At 31.1% G+C, this 21105-nt stretch overlaps 1 protein-coding gene across 5 annotated transcripts in view; it reads left to right on the plus strand.

The window, feature by feature from the left end:
- The window catches only part of LOC107456994 (ribosome biogenesis protein BMS1 homolog), a 44317-nt gene that overhangs the window by 22813 nt on the left and 399 nt on the right, over positions 1 to 21105 (plus strand). For all 5 annotated transcript variants that reach the window (XM_043047853.3, XM_043047854.3, XM_043047855.3 and 2 more), the window contains exons 17-25: positions 1095 to 1297; positions 2342 to 2530; positions 9121 to 9301; positions 9400 to 9458; positions 10970 to 11092; positions 11192 to 11287; positions 13526 to 13577; positions 15379 to 15554; positions 18532 to 18690. In XM_043047853.3, coding sequence (XP_042903787.2) covers positions 1095 to 1297; positions 2342 to 2530; positions 9121 to 9301; positions 9400 to 9458; positions 10970 to 11092; positions 11192 to 11287; positions 13526 to 13577; positions 15379 to 15554; positions 18532 to 18690 — 1238 coding nt within the window. The remainder of the gene's footprint in view (positions 1 to 1094; positions 1298 to 2341; positions 2531 to 9120; positions 9302 to 9399; positions 9459 to 10969; positions 11093 to 11191; positions 11288 to 13525; positions 13578 to 15378; positions 15555 to 18531; positions 18691 to 21105) is intronic.

Genomic DNA, 21105 nt, shown 5'->3' on the forward strand with positions numbered 1-21105 from the left:
TCTTACTTGAAATACTTATAGCTCATTACCATAGTTACCACCACAGGTCCAGACGAATGGCCTGGGGAGTTTTTACTTTAGACAAACTGTACTCCTCTAGTGGGATAAAACTGGATGCATATATAAACTCTATGTGTAATTTAGATATATATTAGAATTTCAGTGAAAAAAATAGCAGAGATTTTTATTTATTTGATAGTTTGATAATATGTACAAAGTTTACATGTAATGTGTGAAATGAAAGTTTTCTTTCCTTGCTCCACTGCAGTTTTTATAAGCCCAGCAAACACAATTTTCAATATTCCATATCCATTCTCAGTTGAATAAAGTTATCTATGCAGGTGCCATGTATTCAACAATAACAAAATGCTAATATTGCTGCTCTTTCTTGTTACTAAGTACAATGCAATCCAGAGCCTGTTTGTTAGAAAGCAGAACTAATTTGGCCAGAATCAGGGCAATCTGTTTCTCCCCTGTTCATCAGTTTCATCCTGTTCTTTAAAAATTATGGTGTTCTTTAAAAAAAATGAAAGATAAAACATCATTTCTAGAGCGAATTATCTTTTAAACTTCTCTGATTTCAGAATTTTTGTTTTTTATTTCATCAATTTAAAATTCTAACTGAAGCAAGCCAGTCATTCCGAAATGAGAACAGAAAAATCTGGAGTATTTCTTTCCTTTCCTATGAACAAGAAAATTATCTTTAGAATATAATTCTGCAGAAAAAAAAGGAACAAAAAATTATTTGCTTTTGTATTTTTTTCACTTACTTTATTGCTTCAACTCTTTCTTTACTCTGTTTTTTAAATTTAAAATCTAAATATGAAGATACAGAGTATAACAGTTTTGGTTATAACTATCATCTCAATTAATGTTATTATAATGTTTTTTTAAATTTATTGTTGTGTTTTTGTGGAGAAAATAGTAATTCATTAAGTCATGAAAAGTTCTTGGAATTAGTCATGGGAAGTCATGAATAGTCGTGGATTAGAAAATCTAAAATGTAGCAGATACCCTGTCTCTCCTACCATTTAACTGTAAATTCAATCTGAGCTCAATCAGTGTACTTATGTCCCACTTTTCTTATCTTGTAGAAAAAGATGAATCGTCTGAGAATGAAGAGCAAGATGATAAAGATGAGACTGAAGAAGTGAAAGCTGAAAAAGAGAAGACAGCCCAAGAGAAAAGAATGGAAAAGAAAAAGAAACTCAAAGAAATGTTTAATAAGCAGTTTGACGATTCTGAAGGACGATCTTATCACGATGACCTTAAACTAGAAGCTGATACTCAAGGAGAAGTAAGAACTTTTTTTTTAAAAAAATTTAAAATGTTTTAAAAATGTATTAAGATTTTAATTTCAACGAAGAAGATAAGTTATTCAAATGACTTTCAAATTATATTGTGAATTGATTTTTAAATAACTGTTAATTTTTTTTCATTTTTAGTTTTCTACTAATGTTACTTTTTATCGCTCCAAATTTTTCTTCAGCATCAAAATAAAAGTTTGCCTTTTGCTTTTATAATTGTATATTTTGCCTTGTCTCTCAGCTTAATTCCTTCAACACAAAACCATTTCTTTTCTTAACCCTTAGTATTGTAGTTGCATCCTTGATGACAAGTGATGGATGCTAAATCCTCACAGAAGTGATGGATGAGAAATTTGCACTTACCTGAATTTGCACTTCCAAAATAAGTCCCAAGTTCATAAGTATTATACATATTTTGGAAGCACTTAGTGATGGAGATAAATTGTTACGATACATTTTTATCCTTTCATCAACAGTTAAAATAGCAAAATTTCTGTTTTTATTTTCAATTATTTATCATTCATATCATATATTTAACATGATCGAAGAGGAATAAAAAAGATCAGGAAATTTTGATGTTTGTAGTTTGAAGTTTTTTTAAAAATCTTTACAAGTATTATAATATGCAATATAGTTAATGTATAATTCGTTTTCATTATCTTTATAATAGTGCATTTGTAATTTTGAAATTTACCCCAATAAGTTAATAGTTTTCTATGTTTTTCTTCATTACAAAAAAGCTTTTTCTCCAACCATTTTATTTTCCTAAAAAGTGGAGTAAAGAAAATTTCAATGCATTGAGATTTTTAACTTATGAAGTTTTAATTAACTTGAATCGTAATGTGCAATGTAGAAAGAAATATGAATTTTTTTCACTTTCTTTGTAATAATATACCAGTAGTAATTCTGAAAGAAAACAACTATCATAAGCTCTTAAATGCTCCCATTCCTTAGTATTTAAATATTTTTTTAAACTTAACTGAGGAAATTGCACATTTTTGCATATTAAACCTGATTTTTGATTGTCTTTCTAGTTAAATAAGACTGAATTCGAAGGACTTGATGATGAGCTTAGAGTTCAATATGAAGGTTTCAGACCAGGCCTGTATCTTAGACTTGAAGTTGAAGAAATGCCCTGTGAATTTATTAGAAATTTTGACCCTTCTTATCCTATTATTCTTGGTTCACTATTGAAGAATGAAGAAAAAATGGGTTATTTGCAGGTAATTAAAATTTTCATTTTCTTACTATACTTTCGTAATACCTGATTTCCACTAGCAGGTTTAGTAAGCTTATATATGGTCTGGAATCTGGCTTAACCCTTTATAGAGACATTTTTTTCTAGTTATGTTAAAATATTTTGGGATTGGGATTGATTTAAGAAAAAAAAAATCATTCAGGTAAAATACTTTAAAGAACTCCAAAAAATCATGAGCAACTAACATGATTTAACAATGAAAACCATCTGAATAATTGAAACACAAAATTTGTCTCGAATAACATCACATTAAAAACATTAAAGTTAGAAAAAAGAATCGCGAGTTTGATTGGAACTCAATTTTGTAATAGTAGTAACATGTTCAAAATATCAGGATTTGGAGAACAGAGATTAAGTTGAGTGGTCTGAAAAGGCGATCATAAAACCATGTGGATTTATGATGGAATCATTGGGAATAAATGCATTACAAAGTGTTAACTGAAATTTGAAATTCGTAAGTCTATAACATCATATTAAAAAATTAGAGCATAAATAAATGTCTGAAAAACCAATTAGTAAATGATGTTGATTTACAATAAAATCGTCAGAAAATAAATTCATCAAAAAGTGATTGCTCAAATTTGCATATCATAATTTAATGACTGATAAGGTGAACCAATTTTCCTTCTCCCTTTGAGATGATAACTAGGTTTTGATATACAATGTATTTTTATGTAATCCAAACTACAAACTTCCCTCTCTCCAAACTTCCACAATTAATGAGAGGATTTTCACAGCAGATTGAACGTACACTTTAGCTGCACATACACATTGGTTGTTTGGTCAGTCACCTGGATCGATCACCTGGCTCTGCAAGCAGCAGTGTATGCAACATCTTAACCGGTTGCATTGTAGGAGCACTCCACAAAACCTTCATCATGCAAACAAAACCCTTCATTATTATTATTTATTATTATTATTACTGTAATATTCCTTCATGAATATTATGTGGTTGGTTCTCATAAATAACTATCACTAATATAGACAACACTATTTATTATTAACATATACAAAAATAATATAAAAAGAAAAGGTAAATTAGTGACATGATCTTATCTGACTTCGCAAGTCAGTCCCGAGAATGCTTCTCTCTCACTTTAATTAATTACTTTTTCGGAGGTGAGTGTGCGAAGCGCCCTCTGGTGAAGATGTCCGCACACTACACCCCCCACGCAAGATTGAAGTATCTCCCTTGATACTTAATCTGACAAAACATATAAATTGATAGTAAACAACCATATCGTAAATATTTAAACTAAAATGACAATTAATATTCATCACTAATATTAATGAATATTTCAAATAATGCAAATAATGTATTTAAATTCAAATAATAAAACATTTTCAATAATCAGGTAATGCACTCAATTTTTTAACATAACGTAGCATTAAACTATTAAAATTTATAACTTGCTTATAAAATCAAAATAATATATAAATCAAAAAAAAAAAACTTTAAATTATCAAAATGTGAACAGTCAATATTTAAGTCAGAGTATTTGGAAACAGACGAGATAATGCATCCGCATGCGGCATTTTGGAACCAGGGCAATGTTTCAAAATTATATTATACTTTTGAAGAGCGAACACCCATCGCTGTAACCGAGATGACTGAGGAGCACACTTCGTTAAATACGGTAAGGGGTTGTGGTCAGTGTAAAATTCTATTTCAGAGCCAAATATCAACGACTCAAATTTCTTTAATGACCACACAATAGCGTAAGCTTCTCGTTCTATAGTTGACCAGGCTTGTTGTGTTTTGGTCAATTTATGACTAGCGTAAGACACTGGGAAAGTTTTATCTCCTATTCGCTGAGAAAGACAGGCTCCTATTCCAATCTGTGATGCATCTGAGTAAATAATGTAAGGATTACCGGGCACTGGTGTGTAAAGTGATGGGGCTTCTACAAGGGCTCGTTTGAGACGTGAGAACACAGAGTCATGCACCTCACTCCAGGGAATTTCTTCCGGCACTCGCTTTTTTGTCAATTCTGTTAGAGGATACACTAATTCAGCATATTTTGGAATATAATCTCGGTAAAAACCACATAATCCAAGTACACTTCTCAATTCTTTCGTAGTATTTGGTCTTGGAAGTTGTTGAATGACTCGAACTTTTTCTGGATCGGGCTGGAGTTCACCCGAACCGATGATATGTCCCAAAAACTTGATACTTGGTTTGGCAAAAGAACATTTATTCAGGTTAACAGTGAAATTGAGTTCTTCTAATCTTTTCAGAATCAACTCCAGATGTACTAGATGTTCCTCAAAACTATTAGAAAATATACCAATATCGTCTATATATGCTCGTGAAAATCTTTTAAATGGTGCTAGGGCCTTGTTCACGACTTTCTGAAACGTTGCTGCAGCATTTCGGAGTCCAAACGGCATAACTCGAAATCTGTACTGAGAATTGTGAGTTTTAAAGGAAGTTAAATCGTAACTTGCTTCCTCCATGGGAATAGCATAGTAACCTTTTAGCAGATCTAGGTTTGAGATTACATTAGCTTTCCCTATAGTATGTATTAACTCAGTAGTATCTTCCATAGGAAAATCGTCCGTTATAGTCACAGCATTCAACGCTCGATAGTCGATGCACATCCGCATCCCTCCATCTTTTTTACTAACGCACACCACTGGATAAGCAATTTTAGCTGAACTCTCTTCTATTAAACCAGCATCTAAAAGCTCTTCTATCTGTTCATCTACTTTTCCTTTCAAAGCATCCGGAATACGGTATATATAAGGCCTCTCTCTCTCACTGTTAGGTATGAGTCGAATCTTATGCTCTTTAACATTTGCTTTAATTTTCCAGTCATAAGTTCTTGATGTTTACTCAGCAAAAAAATTAATTTTCTTTTCTGATCATCACTCAAATGTTCTAAGTCCAATTGTGAATCAAACATAACTTTTCCAATGTTCGTTTCAGGTACTGTAATAATTTCACCAAATTCGTCCTCATTTTCAAATATCACACCAATTGAATTAACTCTAGCATGAAATCTCCTTATCTTGTTTACATGCACTTGTTTCACTCTCCCATCTGGTAATTTTACCATGTAAGAATGTGGGGAACAGTGCTTGACAATTTCACCTGGACCAGTCCATCGGGCATATATTTTATCAGCAGAATCAGGGATTAAAAGTACTACATGTTCACCGACACTAAAATTTCGTACTGAAGATCTTTTATTAAAATAGTCACTGTATGCTTTCTGTTTGTCAGCAGCCATCAATGAGGCACTTTCAGCAGCCTTTTCCAGTCTGACTTTCAGTTCTTGAAGATAGTCAACAGCTGACTGAGACAAAGTGGTAGGGATTCTAATTTCACCAGACCAAGATGATTTAAGGATAGACAATGGACCTCGGGCCTCTCTACCATAGAGTAGCTTGAAAGGAGATACCCCAGTAGTGGTGTTTGGAACCTCTCGGTACGAGAATAGCAGAAACGGGAGTTGCAGGTCCCAACCTCTTGGATCTTCACGTATTACGTGATGCAACATATCCTTTAGTACTCGGTTCCACCTTTCCACTAGTCCATTCGCAGCAGCATAACCCGGACAGGAGAATCTGGGACTCGAACCAATACGCTTCTGAAATTCTTGAGTTAGGGCAGACTTAAAATTAGTCCCCTGATCACTAGCTATAACGTTGGGTATACCAGTTCCTGTAAAAATTGTAAGTAAAGCATCGCAAGTTGTTTTAGCAGATAGCGATTTCAACGGCACAGCTTCAGGCCAGCGAGTATTTTGATCAACAAGACAAAGTACATATTTGTGTCCTCTGCTAGATGGTGGGTCTATAGGACCAATGACATCCACATTCACAATTTTGAAAGGAAGTTCGGGACGAACCACAGGAGTTATGGGCGCTCTATCGCCAATTTTCTCAGTTTTTCTAAGTTGGCACCCTTCACAAGTTTGGACGAATTCCGTTATATCTTTCCTCATATTCGGCCAGTAAAAACTATATTTTATTCGCTCTTTTGTTTTCCTAACCCCCATATGACCCCCAAAAACGGATTCGTGTGCCAATTTTAAAACTTTATTTTGCCTACATTTTGGTAAAACTAACTGTATAACTGATTCATTAAGAATTTTATCCTTATGGTAAATTAATCCATCCATTAAAATAAAATTGCCTTTGTTTTGTTTTAATTCTGCGCGAACTTTCTCTAATGAAATACAATTAGTTTGCTCTTCTTTTAATTTATAATAATCCGAAAAAAATTTAGAATCTTCATTTAAAATATTCGTCTCACTCCCACTCAATGAGCAACCGCTCTCTTCCCCCTCTGACAAAATATCCTTTTCATTAATTTGTTGTAATAACACGTGTGCTGATTCTTTTTGCAATACGCACCGATTTTCACTGCTTTCCCCCTCGCAAGAACTCTCCAAGTCTGACGAAATCAGTTTCTCATACAAAAACGGTGGTATCAACGCATCTACATTTAATTTATCTGTCAGTGCAATTATGCATTCTACGGGATAATTTAATGCCGAATCTCTATTCAATGAGACCCTTGTTTTTATTAACTTAGCAACTCAACATGCTCACCAAACGCCGAACTCAAAATAATCTTTCCATATTCCTCATCAGCGGCGCCAGGAATCAAATTCGAATTACAAACAAAAATTTGAGTTCCAGAATCTATTACACATTTCAATTCCTTCCCCCCTCCCAGGTGCACTGATACATACTTCAAAGGGTGAAGGTCAACAGATGGATAAAAATGTTCGGAGGAGATTTTTGCAATGACAGCATTTTCTTTAATTTTCATTTTCGAATATTTATTCCCACAATGTTTTGCTAAATGATTTTCTCCGCATATGTAACATTCTAGTTTTTTGTTTATTTTATTTTCTTTTAATTTCAATTCCTCTCTCCGCTTTTGAGGAGGAATATATTTCCTTTCGTCTCGCGAATTATATTCGTTTGTGATACATCTAGCGTTAGGTGAATGCACTTCGTAAAAAGATTTATTTTTTGATGTAAAATATAAATCGCACTCCTTACCCAAAATCAAATGCTTAAACCAATTTCTTTCCTGTTTTATGTTTATGTGCGTCGCGGTTTCCTGATCGAGTGATTGATATAATTTGTCACTAACTATTAGTTCTTTTAATGTTTCGAAATCAGAAACGTTTCGCAATTTACAATACTGCTTAAAACCGGTAGCCAAACGTGATGCAAATTGGACATGGGTTTCATTCGGTAAACGTTTTGCTCTCTGAAAATTTAGCAAACATGCTCCCGGCGTTGGTTCAAATTCTCTAAGAATAGTGTCTTTTATTTTTCGATAATCCTTTATATCCTCATCCTTAATGTAAATCAAAATATTGGCAGCTTTCTCCCCCATTAAATTTAACAAAATTTCTCCCTTTAATTCTTCGGGTACCTTTTTTGTATTAAAAGCTCTCTCTAGGGATGAAAAAAATAAATTCCACCCTTCTGTTCTCTTAGGAATCGGCAGAGTTAAAGTGCGAACGCTATGTATGAAATTCTCGACTGAATTTATATTTATATTTTCGGAGATCATTACACTATTTGGGTTCTTAAGCGTACTCTCTAATTTAACTTTCTCTAAATTAATACGCTCTAATTCCAAAAGTGATTCTTTCTCAAGTTTTGTTTTCTCTAAAATTATTTTCTCGCGTTCTAACTGGGATTCCAAATCGAGCTTCGCCTTTTCTGCTTCTAAAGTAGCTTTTCGCAATTCTAACTCCATATTTTCTTTTCGTTTCATTTTCTTCTTTTCGTCTATCGATTATTGAAGATAACATTTCTCTAACAAAATGTTCTTCGTAATTAGTGTTCTGAATAATCGCTGTTTTTAACTCATAAAGTTTTAAATCTTGGGTGTTCTCAACACCCAATTCAGCAGCAATAAACTGCAAATCCTCTTTCCTACCTTTCGCTAGGAAAGCCATTTTCCATAAAAATATGAAAAAAAGAGGCGCCAATGTAATATTCCTTCATGAATATTATGTGGTTGGTTCTCATAAATAACTATCACTTATATAGACAACACTGTTTATTATTGACATATACAAAAATAATATAAAAAGAAAAGGTAAATTAGTGACATGATCTTATCTGACTTCGCAAGTCAGTCCCGAGAATGCTTCTCTCTCACTTTAATTACTTTTTCGGAGGTGAGTGTGCGAAGCGCCCTCTGGCGAAGATGTCCGCACACTACAATTACTATTATTTTTTGTATTTAATGAGGTCTCCAAATCCTGAAAATAGCTCCTGATTAAGGTTTAAAGATTAATAAAGTTTCTGAGGAGCATATTTCCCACTCCCTTAGAAAAAATAAGATAAGAAAGCTTAAAACGAGTTAAAAAAGCTCAAGTGTTGCTTAAAAAAGCTTAAAGTTGCTAGTGGAAACAAAGTATAAAAGTGACCAAAGCTTTATTTAGACTGTTATTTTAGCTATATAGTTTGATAATTGTTTAGTTAAATATGTGAATTTATGATTCGATCTTTATTTGAATTCATTTTCATCTTTTTTTTTTTTACGAGTTTGATTACTTAGTGCAATATTTTTAGGCTCGTATAAAGAAGCATAGGTGGTATCCAAAGATTTTGAAAACGAGAGACCCCCTTATTGTTTCTCTTGGTTGGAGAAGATTTCAAACTGTTCCATTGTATTATATTGTTGATCACAACAAAAGAAATCGACATTTGAAATACACACCTAAGCATTTACATTGTATGGCTGCTTTCTGGGGTATGTTTCTTTTACTACAGTTACATTTGAATGTAAATGCTTGTTTTCTATATAATTTTTTTTTATATATATCTAATGTGCTTTCTTTTATTACGTAGGACCTATAACACAACAAAAGTCTGGAATACTTGGCGTACAAACTGTACATGAAATATCAGTAAGTACATTGTTTTAATTTAAGATATTGGTTAAATACTAAAAAAAAAATGTTATAAAAGATTTTTTTAAAAGATTTTCTATGAAATATTGATCTTTGTGTTGATTCATATATAGACTTTAACACATTGTAGAAAAATAAAATTTTTGAAACATATTTGAAAACAATCTTTTTTAACGTAATAAAACGTTTTGTTTTTCGTTATTGTCTTTAAGACACAGTTCTACCATAAGGTGCACAGCTTTGTGTACAGGGTGTCAGGTTACTAAAGTAGGGGTGCCATCCCTTCTGCAGATCATCAAAATTGTGATGGCACATCTTTTGATCATCCTCAGGGATACTTCCCAGACCGTTGCCAATGGCCCATTGTCTCGCTCTAATGCATCATAAATAAATTACAACTACAACTGTTTTTTGTTCTTCAAGAAAACATCACTAGCTTTTCATCGGTCTTTGTCCTTGATCTATCGCTATTCTCCCAATTATGGCAAAAAGCCAAAATAAAGAAAGGCAGAAAAGAGCTGTACTCTAGCCTCTATTGAGTGAGTGATTGCAGTGTTTTCACTACAGCGCGAGAACGCGAGAATCTTGGATATTTTTTTCTTTTCTCGCATTAAAAAATTATTACTGCGAGAAATTCGCGCATTCTATAAATCAATTTCAAAATTCGCGAATTTCTCGCATTTTGGAAGAAGCTTCGAATTACGCTATTTAGAACAAAATCCGTTTCACTTTTCTTCCTGGATCTTTCATTATTTTCAACATTTGCTCCGTTATCTAGCTTCCCTATTTACCAGTATTGTTCAGAACCTTTTCGAACAAAAGAACACAACCGAACCACTGAACCCCTTTCAGGACACATTTCTGTGCAACCACGTGTTTACCGTAGGTAAGGTTTTTTCATGTAAGACGTTCGAATTTTTTATGCACTAATGTAAGATGGACAAATACCTAGTAAAGGCAAAGTCTTCTATGATGATGCAGCAAGAATATTCAATGCTTTAAAAAATAGAAGACGTTAAAAATGTATTATAATAAAAGAAATGATTTAGTCTATTTGTGTTTTTTTAGTTTTTAGAAATCTCACTTAACTTTCTGAAATCTCACCCTGTTTTTGAGAAAGGGTGAGAAATTCTCACCCATTTTTTTTCTATGATGAAAACACTGGATTGAGTTAACCTCTATTGAAGTTGTCTTAGTAAATTAATTTTTTTTTTTTTTTTTTGCTCAAGTTTATAAAATACTCAACAAAATAGACGGAATTCTCCTCTCAATTTTTGTAAATGCTCCTCTTACTGTTGTACAAATGTTCAACCTTGTTATTGTTTTGTTGTGCTTGATATAGTAACCTTGTGCTTCATATAGTAACTTTGATATTGTATTTAATTACATAATAAAATGTGCTTTATGGCACCTTTGGCATATTTTTATATTATGCCAATATTATGTTTTCCTTATTAGCGTGGAAGGAAACTCATCACCTTAAATTATAATTTTTTTCCCTATTTTAGTTCAATTTTAGAATCGCAGCTGTGGGTAGCATAACCGAAGTGAATGAAACTACAAATATTGTTAAAAAGCTAAAATTACTTGGAACCCCGTTGCAAGTGTTCAAGAAAACAGCTTTTATTGAGGTAAATTTTTTTTTTCCTGCTTTGTTTCTATAACCGAAACTTAATATGCATCTTTGAAGAGGACAGAAATTTATATATTTTTTGAATTTAATACTTTAGGGTATGTTCCATTCTTCCTTAGAAGTTGGAAAATATGAAGGAGCAGCTCTTAGAACTGTAAGTGGTATCAGAGGACAAATCAAAAAAGCCATTAGAGTAAGTTAAATCTTTAGTAAACTTCATAGTTTAATATTTTTTATGATTTTTTTCATATCTAAACTAGATTATTTGTTTTAATAATTAATAGTTTTTAGGACACATTATATAATATATAATGAATGGAATAATTGTAGCTAGTATGCCTTATTCTCCAAGTGTTAATATTTATTTTTCATAAGCTTCATTATGGTTGCTTCTTTGTAATAAAATTGCCTTATTAATGATAGATAATAATAAAAATAGATAATAATAAAAATTTAATAATAGATAATAATAAAAATAGATAATAATAAAAATTTAATAATAGATAATAATAAAAATAGATAATAATAAAAATTTAATAATAGATAATAATAAAAATAGATAATAATAAAAATTTAATAATAGATAATAATAAAAATTTAATAATAGATAATAATAAAAATAGATAATAATAAAAATTTAATAATAGATAATAATAAAAATTTAATAATAGATAATAATAAAAATAGATAATAATAAAAATTTAATAATAGATAATAATAAAAATAGATAATAATAAAAATTTAATAATAGATAATAATTAAACTCAATTTAATAATAAAACTGCTTTTTAGAGTTTTTAAAATATGAGACTAGTAAGAAAAATCCAGCATTATCATGAGTGTTGGTCGTTAGGTCATCAGGGCCCGCGCTACAGATTTCAAATAATTAGCCAAATATCAAAAGTATTCGCCGATTTTTGAAAGTCTTCGGCAAATGCAAATCTTTACAATTGTATTATTTACATTGATATTATTTTCTGGTGTAAAAACAGGTTGTCTAATTAAAAGATATATTTTAATCCAAAGTTTTTTAAAAAACTTATTTTAAATAAAATATATCTTGAGTTTTTTTTCCTTGTGGTTTATAATTATCTTTCTAAAATTTTGTTTTTCCCTTATTTTTTTCTTTTTATTTAGTGGATGAAAAAAGAAGTTTTTGTTAGCTGTATTTATTTTTGAAAATTTTTTGTGTTATACTGAGGAATAATGTTTCATTTAAAAATAAATATTAAAAGATGTTACTTATAAATCAGCTTCCATATTTATGCATTGAATATAACATGAAAAAAAAAACTTTTCTGTCTCATAAATTTTTATTTATAAAACGTTTTTAAAGATTTTCTTTGTAAAAATAGTCTTTATACCTAAAAATTGTTGTTTCAAAGGAAGGTTATTTCATTATGTGAGAGTTAAGTATTTTAGAATATATTAGGAATGAAAAATAATAATTTTTTAGAAATTTTATATCACAACTGTTAATTTATTTCAATGTTAAAATGCGAACTATAATAAGATATGAAATTTTTTTTTAAAATCAGTTCATAGTGTTTTTCCTAAGTGTTACTAGTTGGGTGGCCTGCCCTTTGATCCCTATAAATACACCCTCTTCCTTGTCCTTTTTGTAAAAATAAATTGCCGATCTCTTAAAAACACTGCCTTTTTTATTCATATTCCATTTAAAAAAAATAATTCATTGTTTAAATAATAATTACACACTATATCTGTAAAATTATAGGTTTAATTCTAATTACTGTTAGGACACTTTGTTAGGATTAGTCTCAAGTCGTTGACTTTTTATCGATATCTCTTTTTTCAGAGGGGGGAGGAGATATTAATAAATTTTTAATGGTTTTAATTTTGAAAAATAAGTTTTTAAATAAATAAGTTTAGAAAAAAGAAAAGAAATGCAACTTTTAATGTTAATTTTCTCATAATTTTCAGTTTAAATTATATAAAGGTCTTTTAAGTTATTTTTTTATCAATTAATAATATTTTTTAGTTTACTTTTTTCATAAAATGTATGCCCGGAGATTATCTATTAGCATGCCTTTAATTATTTTTATTAGTTACAAATTTTCTCTTATTCTGGTGATGAGAGAGAATTATTTTTTTTAAATATACACATAAAATAGTATAAGGGAGTAATTTAAAAATTGTTGAAGATCAAATTCAGTCAATAATGTAACACATTTTGATAAATTTTTACGATGTTGAATAAATGCTTTTTCAAAACTTATAGTGTCCTTTTCCAATAGGTAGTTGCCCTGCCCTTTTTTATTCCTAAGGAGAACTTAGCAGTTTGTATTTTTGGATAAAATGTACAGCAGAGTTGTTTTCATTTTTTAAATATTATTTTATGATAAATTATGTAAGTTTTCAAATAAAAAAATGTTCTAATGCCCTTTTAATAATTATTATTTTTTTTTAATAGGATCCTCCAGGTGTGTTCAGAGCTACTTTTGAAGATAAAATACAGAAAAGTGGTACGTAAAATTATTTTTTTATGTATTTTATAGCTCTTTGTTTTCAATCAAGCTAATATAATTTTAAAATTTCACCACTTATTTCAAATGTTATGGTGCTCTAATACCTCATGTTATTTTATGTGCGCCTTGTAAATTAAAGTATTAAAATTTAAAAAAAATTCAAACTATATATTTATCTTCATCTGCTAAATTGAATACCTCTCGTAATGTCCACTTCTATGTAGCGACCTCCTCTATTTATGACCACTTTTGGGAGGCACGTAATTTTTCTATAAATTCTGTATTTAAGAAAACATTTAAGAGAGACTCATAAAACTTTTCTTGCAACCAGGCAAGCCTCTGCACCAAATGTGGAATAGGTAAAAAAAGGTAACATGCAAAAAAAAAAAAAAAAAAAAAAAAAAGTAAAGTAAAAAAAATTAGCAAAACAAATAAGTAGATTGAAATGCATTCAAAATATTTGTGTAAGGCTCTTATTTAGTGGGCTCTTTTTTTACGATCTCTGAAAGAGATTTGTAACCTCATGTTGTAGTAAGAGTGCACTAAAAGGATGCTATCAAATATTTATTTTTAGAGTTGAAAGTTAAATTATAAAAAAAAAGTTATTTTAGAAAAAACTAAAACATCTCTAACAATCTAACCTCTTCTCATCGTTTGAAGCTAACTAAGTTTTATGATGTAAAATTAAATGCAAATTTAGACAAAAAACATAATTACTTATTTATTTAAAATATGTTTATAATTTATAATTGATAAATATGTTTATGCACATAGTAGGGATCATTTTTATTGATCTATCTGGTTTTCATAATGCCAACAAAATTGCCATTTCCACACGAAGAAAATGACACTGACTAAAATTAAAATCGTTAGCGAATAATTATGTTCCTATGTTAACAATCGAGGTAAGCGCTAAGAACAACCAACCTCCATTAGCGACATTTTCTGTGGTTGCTCCCAAGAGTTTTCATTGTAGGTAAAAGAAGTTTTAAGCTTTATATCTCTCAAACTAACTTAATGATTGTATTAAAACAGGTTTGGCACTCCACAGAGAGAACAGGAAAAATATAGTGAATTTAAAAATCACCAAAAGTAAAAGGGAAAAAGGAGATTTTTTCTTTACAAACTGGGAAAATACAGGGAATTTGTTTTTTATTACATGGTGACCACTCAAAGAGCAATCTATGGGATATTTAAGGGAAATATTTCAGCTATACTAAACTATTTCATTTACTATAGCATTATTTAAGTATGTTCACCTGTTCCTTTTTTACTCTTAAGTTCTTCCAGCAATTAAAACAAGTATAGTTAACCCAATATTGCTCATACAAGAGCAAAGGCTGGGATAGCCTGGTTGGTAGGGCACTGGCTCCTTGTCCAAGGGGTCGTGGGATCGATCCCCGTCTGCTGAAGACTCCCTGTGTAGTAAATGGTGACTGATGCACATTAAATCTGTCGAGTCGCAAAGTCCTCCATGTTCCCATTACAAATCAATACCACTGGGGTACTGATCCTGGAGTTTCCTTGTCTTCAGGATAGGTTAAAAAAATACAAGGCTACGAAGTTGAACATTAGTAGTCGTAAACCCAAAATTGGGTCGGCTGTTCAACGACGGATAAAATAAAATACAAGAGCAAGAGCACAGTAATTCTTTCCTCTTAATATATTGTGTATAATATTACAGGGAAATCACAGGGAATTTTTTTCCTTCCAAATTTGAGTGACAATCCTGTAAAATAAAAAAAATCATGTATTGTATTATAAAAAATGTCTGTTTACCTTTCTTGTTATTCCTTAGATATTGTGTTTTTAAGAACATGGGTCACAGTGACTGTGCCACAATTCTGTATACCTGTTACGTCTCTACTGTTACCTCCTGATGCCAAGTCTAAATGGCAAGGTGCACGTACACTTGGAAAGTTACGTTTTGATAAGGGACTTTCTGCACCCGTTTCTGAAGATTCAAAATATATAGTAAGTTATACTTAATAGCTGCCAACTCTTCTACATTTAGCAGAGGCTTTCTGCATTTTTGAAATATGCATTAAAGTTTTGCATAAATTTAGAACTATTTATAGTTGCCAAGTTTGAAGGATTTTAGCCAGGGCAAACAAATCTGGCTTTTTATCAGATCTAAGATTTTTCAAAAACTGTAACAATATAAAAGGGGCATAAAACTGTTAATTTATTACTATATTGATGTGATTGGGGCTGTGGTGACTCAGGGGATGGAGCGTTTGCCTTCAAATGAGGTGAACCAGGTTTGAATTCTAACGATGGCTAGTCAATGTGAATTCCGGGTTTGAGTTCCCTGGCCATCAGGCTAACCTGGGAAAGTTTTTTGTGGTTTTCCTCTTCATGTAACTCTAATGCAGTTTAGTTCCATCAAAAAGTCTTCCATGAAAGCAAATTTCTCTCAATGCTTGATCCAGGAGTTCCCTTGTCTTCTGGATTGGGTTCAAAATTACCAGGCTACAGAGATGAACATTGCAGCCGTAAACCCACAATTGGGTCGGTTGTTGAACGATGATTATAAAATATAAAAATATATTGATGTGATTGTGTGTTAAAAACAATTTGGAGCAGTTAATTTGCACTTTCAAAGCAACAACTTCAAACTTCATAGAAATCAACTTATTTAATACAGCATGAGTATTTGACTAATACAAAATTCACTATAATTACTAATTGCCCAATTTTTTTTATACAAAATATAGTAATTTTTTCAAACATCATGTACAGTTTAATAAAAGAATTAGTACAATTTAAAAAAAATAATTAATCTGAATCAATGTAAAGCACAGTTAGAATAAATGAGAACATCATTGAAATATGTTTAGAACAATTTGAGGCTAACCTGTCTGATTTTGAATCAAATATAGAGCAGTAATTGCATCGTTAAAATTGACTATTTATTTAATTTATTTGAAATTCAGTACAATTAATGTAACGGATTTTCAGGATAGTAATTAATGAAATTGATTCAAATATGTGCATGTTAATTTTGAATAAAATATCAAAAAATAAGCCCAAAAAGACGAGCATTTTCAAATAAAAGCTAGTTTTTTTTTTTTTAAATGAAAACCAACGGGTCCAGCTTTTTTCAGAAGAAGCCTCCCTCCCCTTTTTTTTGCAACTTTAAAGCATACACATATCATGTATGAGGATAGGCTATCATGCCTTCCATAGACAATTACATCTTAAATTATGCTGTACTTTAGCTGGATTGATTTTGTAGGTCATTAATAATTGAAATATATAAGGTGTTAAACATCTGATAGTACAAGTAAAGAATTAATAATTATATATATATATATTTTTTCATAACTGTGTCCCGCAGTGGACTGATCTTTAAGACACGGTTCCCAGCAGATCACCGAAGTCAAGCATCACTGGCTACGGTGAGTGTGCGGGTGGGTGACCACTTGGATCAGTCAGCGTAGGGACCGAGGCTGTGCGGTATTGGTCCTCGTTAAACTGTGCTACCGTAAAGTGCTCGACTTCGCGCGCAGGTCGTCAGGCTACTGAAGCGGGGGTGTCATCCCTTCGGCAAAGGATCAAAATTGTGATGGCATGTCTTCGGATCACCCTCCGGGATGTTTCCCAGACCGTCGCCAATAGCCCATTGTGCAGCTCTAGTGTGACGTAAATTAACAACAATAACAATTTATCATAACTGTTTCTGTTAGTGGTAATCCATCCACATTGTTGTGCAATATTGTAAAAATAAGAAACTGGAGATCGTCTAACATGTTTAAAATATTTACACATTCTAATTTAAGCACATTCTATTTTTTTTTTTTAAATGTGAATTTATTTTGCATCGACGTTTTGCATATAAATGAGTTTTTAATTATATGGGAAATCAAATGACATGATAACCGCAGATAATCCAAAAGAAGAAAGGCATAAATCTTAATAGATTTCAACAAATTTTATTCTCTTGATTTGAAATAACAAATGATGTTTTTTATTAAATTTTCAATCAGTCAAACATTTACTTTAATAAAACCAGGCGATATTAGTGTTACCTATGTTTTTAATCTTGTGTGTTCCAGCCAAAGGGTAATTTTTTGAAACTGCTGATACGTTTCTTTCAAAGAATAAAAAACGATCTATGTCATACCTTTCAGATCTAATAATAAGTTTAAAAAATTAAGTGAAAACCTAACATTTATAAGAAAAATCATTTTGATTGTTTAATCAAATGCTTAACATAAAATAGGTAAACTGCTTACATAATTCCCTCCAGGAAATAAGATTTTTAAGACTAAAAATTTTTATTTATTTATTTTTTTTTATGTATTCAATTTCTTGTAAATCATTATTTTAAAAAACTTAATAAAAACTATTTTTGTCGCTAGATATCTGAAATTATTACAAAACTTGTGATCACAACAATCTGAGATGCAAGCAAATCATGCAGTTTCGATTGAATTATTTTTTCTCAATCTCAATTTTATTTTTCCTTCAATAGGTTTTTTGCTATGAAGTTAAAATGATATGTGCTGTTTACAACACAAATGGATTAACTTCTCTTTTTGAAATATCCTAAATTGACTGTTTGCTGATAGAACGAGTTATCCACTATCCACTACACATAATATTTCACACATAATATAAACTATCCACTACACATTTTTTTAATAGCTATAAATCTTGCGAAATGGGGAGATGTCCCCAATGAGTTGTGTGTTGATAGTTTTCAAAACGGGGAGATCTCTCCAATGGATCGGCAAAGTGTCAAAGCATTTGTTAATCTTTTTATATTTATCTAAACAATTCTACATTACAAAATTGTCTGCTTAAAATCTATTTTATAAATGGAATTTAAAAACTATTGTGCATTATTTCTTTGCATTTGGTACTTTTTGTTTTGTTTAATCACCTTTTTGTGCAATGTTTGTCTCATGTGTAACTAGAAGTTAATGTTTGATTTTCTTTAATTTAGTCAATTGAAAGACAAATCAAACAATTTGCTCCTCTGGTTGTACCTAAAAATCTCCAGAAAGCTTTGCCTTTCAAAGATAAGATCATCCACAAGCATAAAACTACAAAGGATCCTGAAACTGAACGTGTTGCAGTTATTAAAGAACCACATGAACGAGAGGTAGTGATCTTTTTTATTTTACTTTCTTTTAGGGCAAAAAAAAAAAAAAATTTTTTAAAATACCTACAAGCAAGTATGTTATTGCCATTGTATGAAAAATCTAAAATCAACCAGTAATATATGAAATTACTAATATTTCTCTCATTACTATGCAAAATATAAAATATTCTGCTTTTTTAATAATTATTATAAAAGTTGTTGAGGGCAGATTTAGCTTGACTAGCGATTCTGGATGTATACACATCTGGAGAGAGCGAAAAAAGCGCAATAACATCTCTGACATCATTGAAAGAGACCTATTTGGAAGAGGAGTTGTATGAGGCGTTATCATGCTTGGTACCCGTACTGATCTACAACACATCTACTGATCTACAATACCAAGGGGAATCAGTCACTGGTGCCCGTTATTGTATCGAGGTTCTCCTCCCTCATGTGCAACTTTTTAGGGGTGCTGTAGGCTCTAAGTACGTCTTCATGGACACAATGCTACACCTCATTGTACAGTGGCTGTCACAAAACTGTTGGAGAGTGAAGATATTTCGCATGGAATTGCCAGCAAGGTCTCCAAGTTTAAATCCAATGGAATACATGTGGGAGCATGCCCCCACCCGCCAGCATCAATTCCGCAGCTGCGATTAGCACTGTAACAGGAATTGGCAATGATTCCTCAAGAACTTCTTAACAACCTGGTCCTCAGCACGGCCAGACGATACCAATCCTGCATAGCAGCCAGTGGTGATCATATCCCACACTAAAGACTTTCCTTGCTAATCCTGTGTAACATTGACATTTTGGTTGTTTGTACAATTGTGTTTTAAGCTTATATATCTTAAAGTTCTTTGTAGTTCTGGATAACAGTTTTTTTCCCCGCAAGTTGTTTACTTTTCTGTATTATTAGATTTTGAGGATCCTATTGTATGATTTTTATCGATTTTCACTTGCTGTTCAAACTTACATTTGAAAAGCCACTTTCTCCTTAATTTTTGCACACCGGTGTAATAAAACTCATAGGAGCCACTCTACTGAGTGACATATTAAGTAGTTTATATTCGATTCGAAATGCCTTTAAATTTTAATTCTTATTAAGAAATTGTTCTTAACAATCTGTTAATTCTTCGACCTTTTCTTTAATATCAACATTATCATCATTCAATAAATTAAAAATTTTTTGTTACTAATGAAAATGTTATAGAGTTAGTTATTTTTCCTTTGCACCTTAAATCATCAAAGGAATCCATTATAGAACAAAATACACTTACTTTTATGAATTTCATAGTCCCAGGTATGTGCAATGATGTAAACTACACTATTCTCAGGTTTCATTTGTGTGAATTTCTATTTCTTTAATCTATGCTAGATGAGTGTGTTGCATAAGTCAAATTAACAAGCACGCTCTATAAGAGAAAATACTCAATAACAAGAATATATGTTTATGTATGAATGGAGTCTGAGCTAATTAATGCATTGTAGTGCTGAAGTGACATCTATAGGATATATTATCAACATCTTACTTTCAACACTTGCTTTAAATCTTAAAAAAAATGTAAATATAAAGCTTTGCACTAAGATTCAGTAAAGACAAGTGCATCATGGGTAGGGTAACCCCTTTTTATCATTAATTTTCCCAATTATTCAGTTTTATTTACTTGTCACAAAAATAATTGATTTGAGCAAAATGCACTCACCTCTATGATGTTATTGATGTTACAATAACTCCAATCAACCCCTCTATAGTTGTCTTCAAAATGGCTCCAAGCTTGTTCCAGTTATCCTTATTTTCTCTGATCCAATTTATAAAATAGTATCATTGTTATGTTGTTTGTGCTGCATGGAAATGTTCTTCTCTAACAGCTCCAAAAGTAGAAAAATTTCACCCTGATTATTTTTGAAGGCTGCAAGGGTAATTGATGCTGAGTGTATTCTGAAACATACAATAACATCCCTGATTTATCTATAAAACTATAATTACTGATGACATGCAATTTACTTTTTCGCTTCTGATTGTCGTTCTAGTTATAGCCAGATTTAGATAAAATAAAATCACATGAATATGAATCTTGATGTTCCGTTTTAAAATCGCTAGAATATAAATCCCGATATTTCATTTTGAAATCACCTGAATAAAAATTCCTATGCATAATAAAGTCAATTGAACACGAATCATAATAGTGACTTTGAAATCCCTTGAATACGAATACGTAAATATTTGTTATGAAATTTTGAAAGTATGAATCTAAAATTGTGTAATTAGGAGTCGCGATGCGTGATTTTAAATAACGTTTTCATTGGTAGTAAAAAGGAGTAAAAATAAATAATTTTTTCTTTTTCAGTAATAGTTAAAAAAATGTTCCCCTAACGGCGTGCGCTCGTTCGTGTACGTTATACAGGTCTGGTTATAGCGAATAGTATTCACGT

The sequence above is a fragment of the Parasteatoda tepidariorum genome, chromosome 10 (genome assembly GCF_982258835.1).
Source record: "Parasteatoda tepidariorum strain Cologne lab strain chromosome 10, Ptep-v5.0, whole genome shotgun sequence".
Taxonomy (NCBI): domain Eukaryota; kingdom Metazoa; phylum Arthropoda; class Arachnida; order Araneae; family Theridiidae; genus Parasteatoda; species Parasteatoda tepidariorum.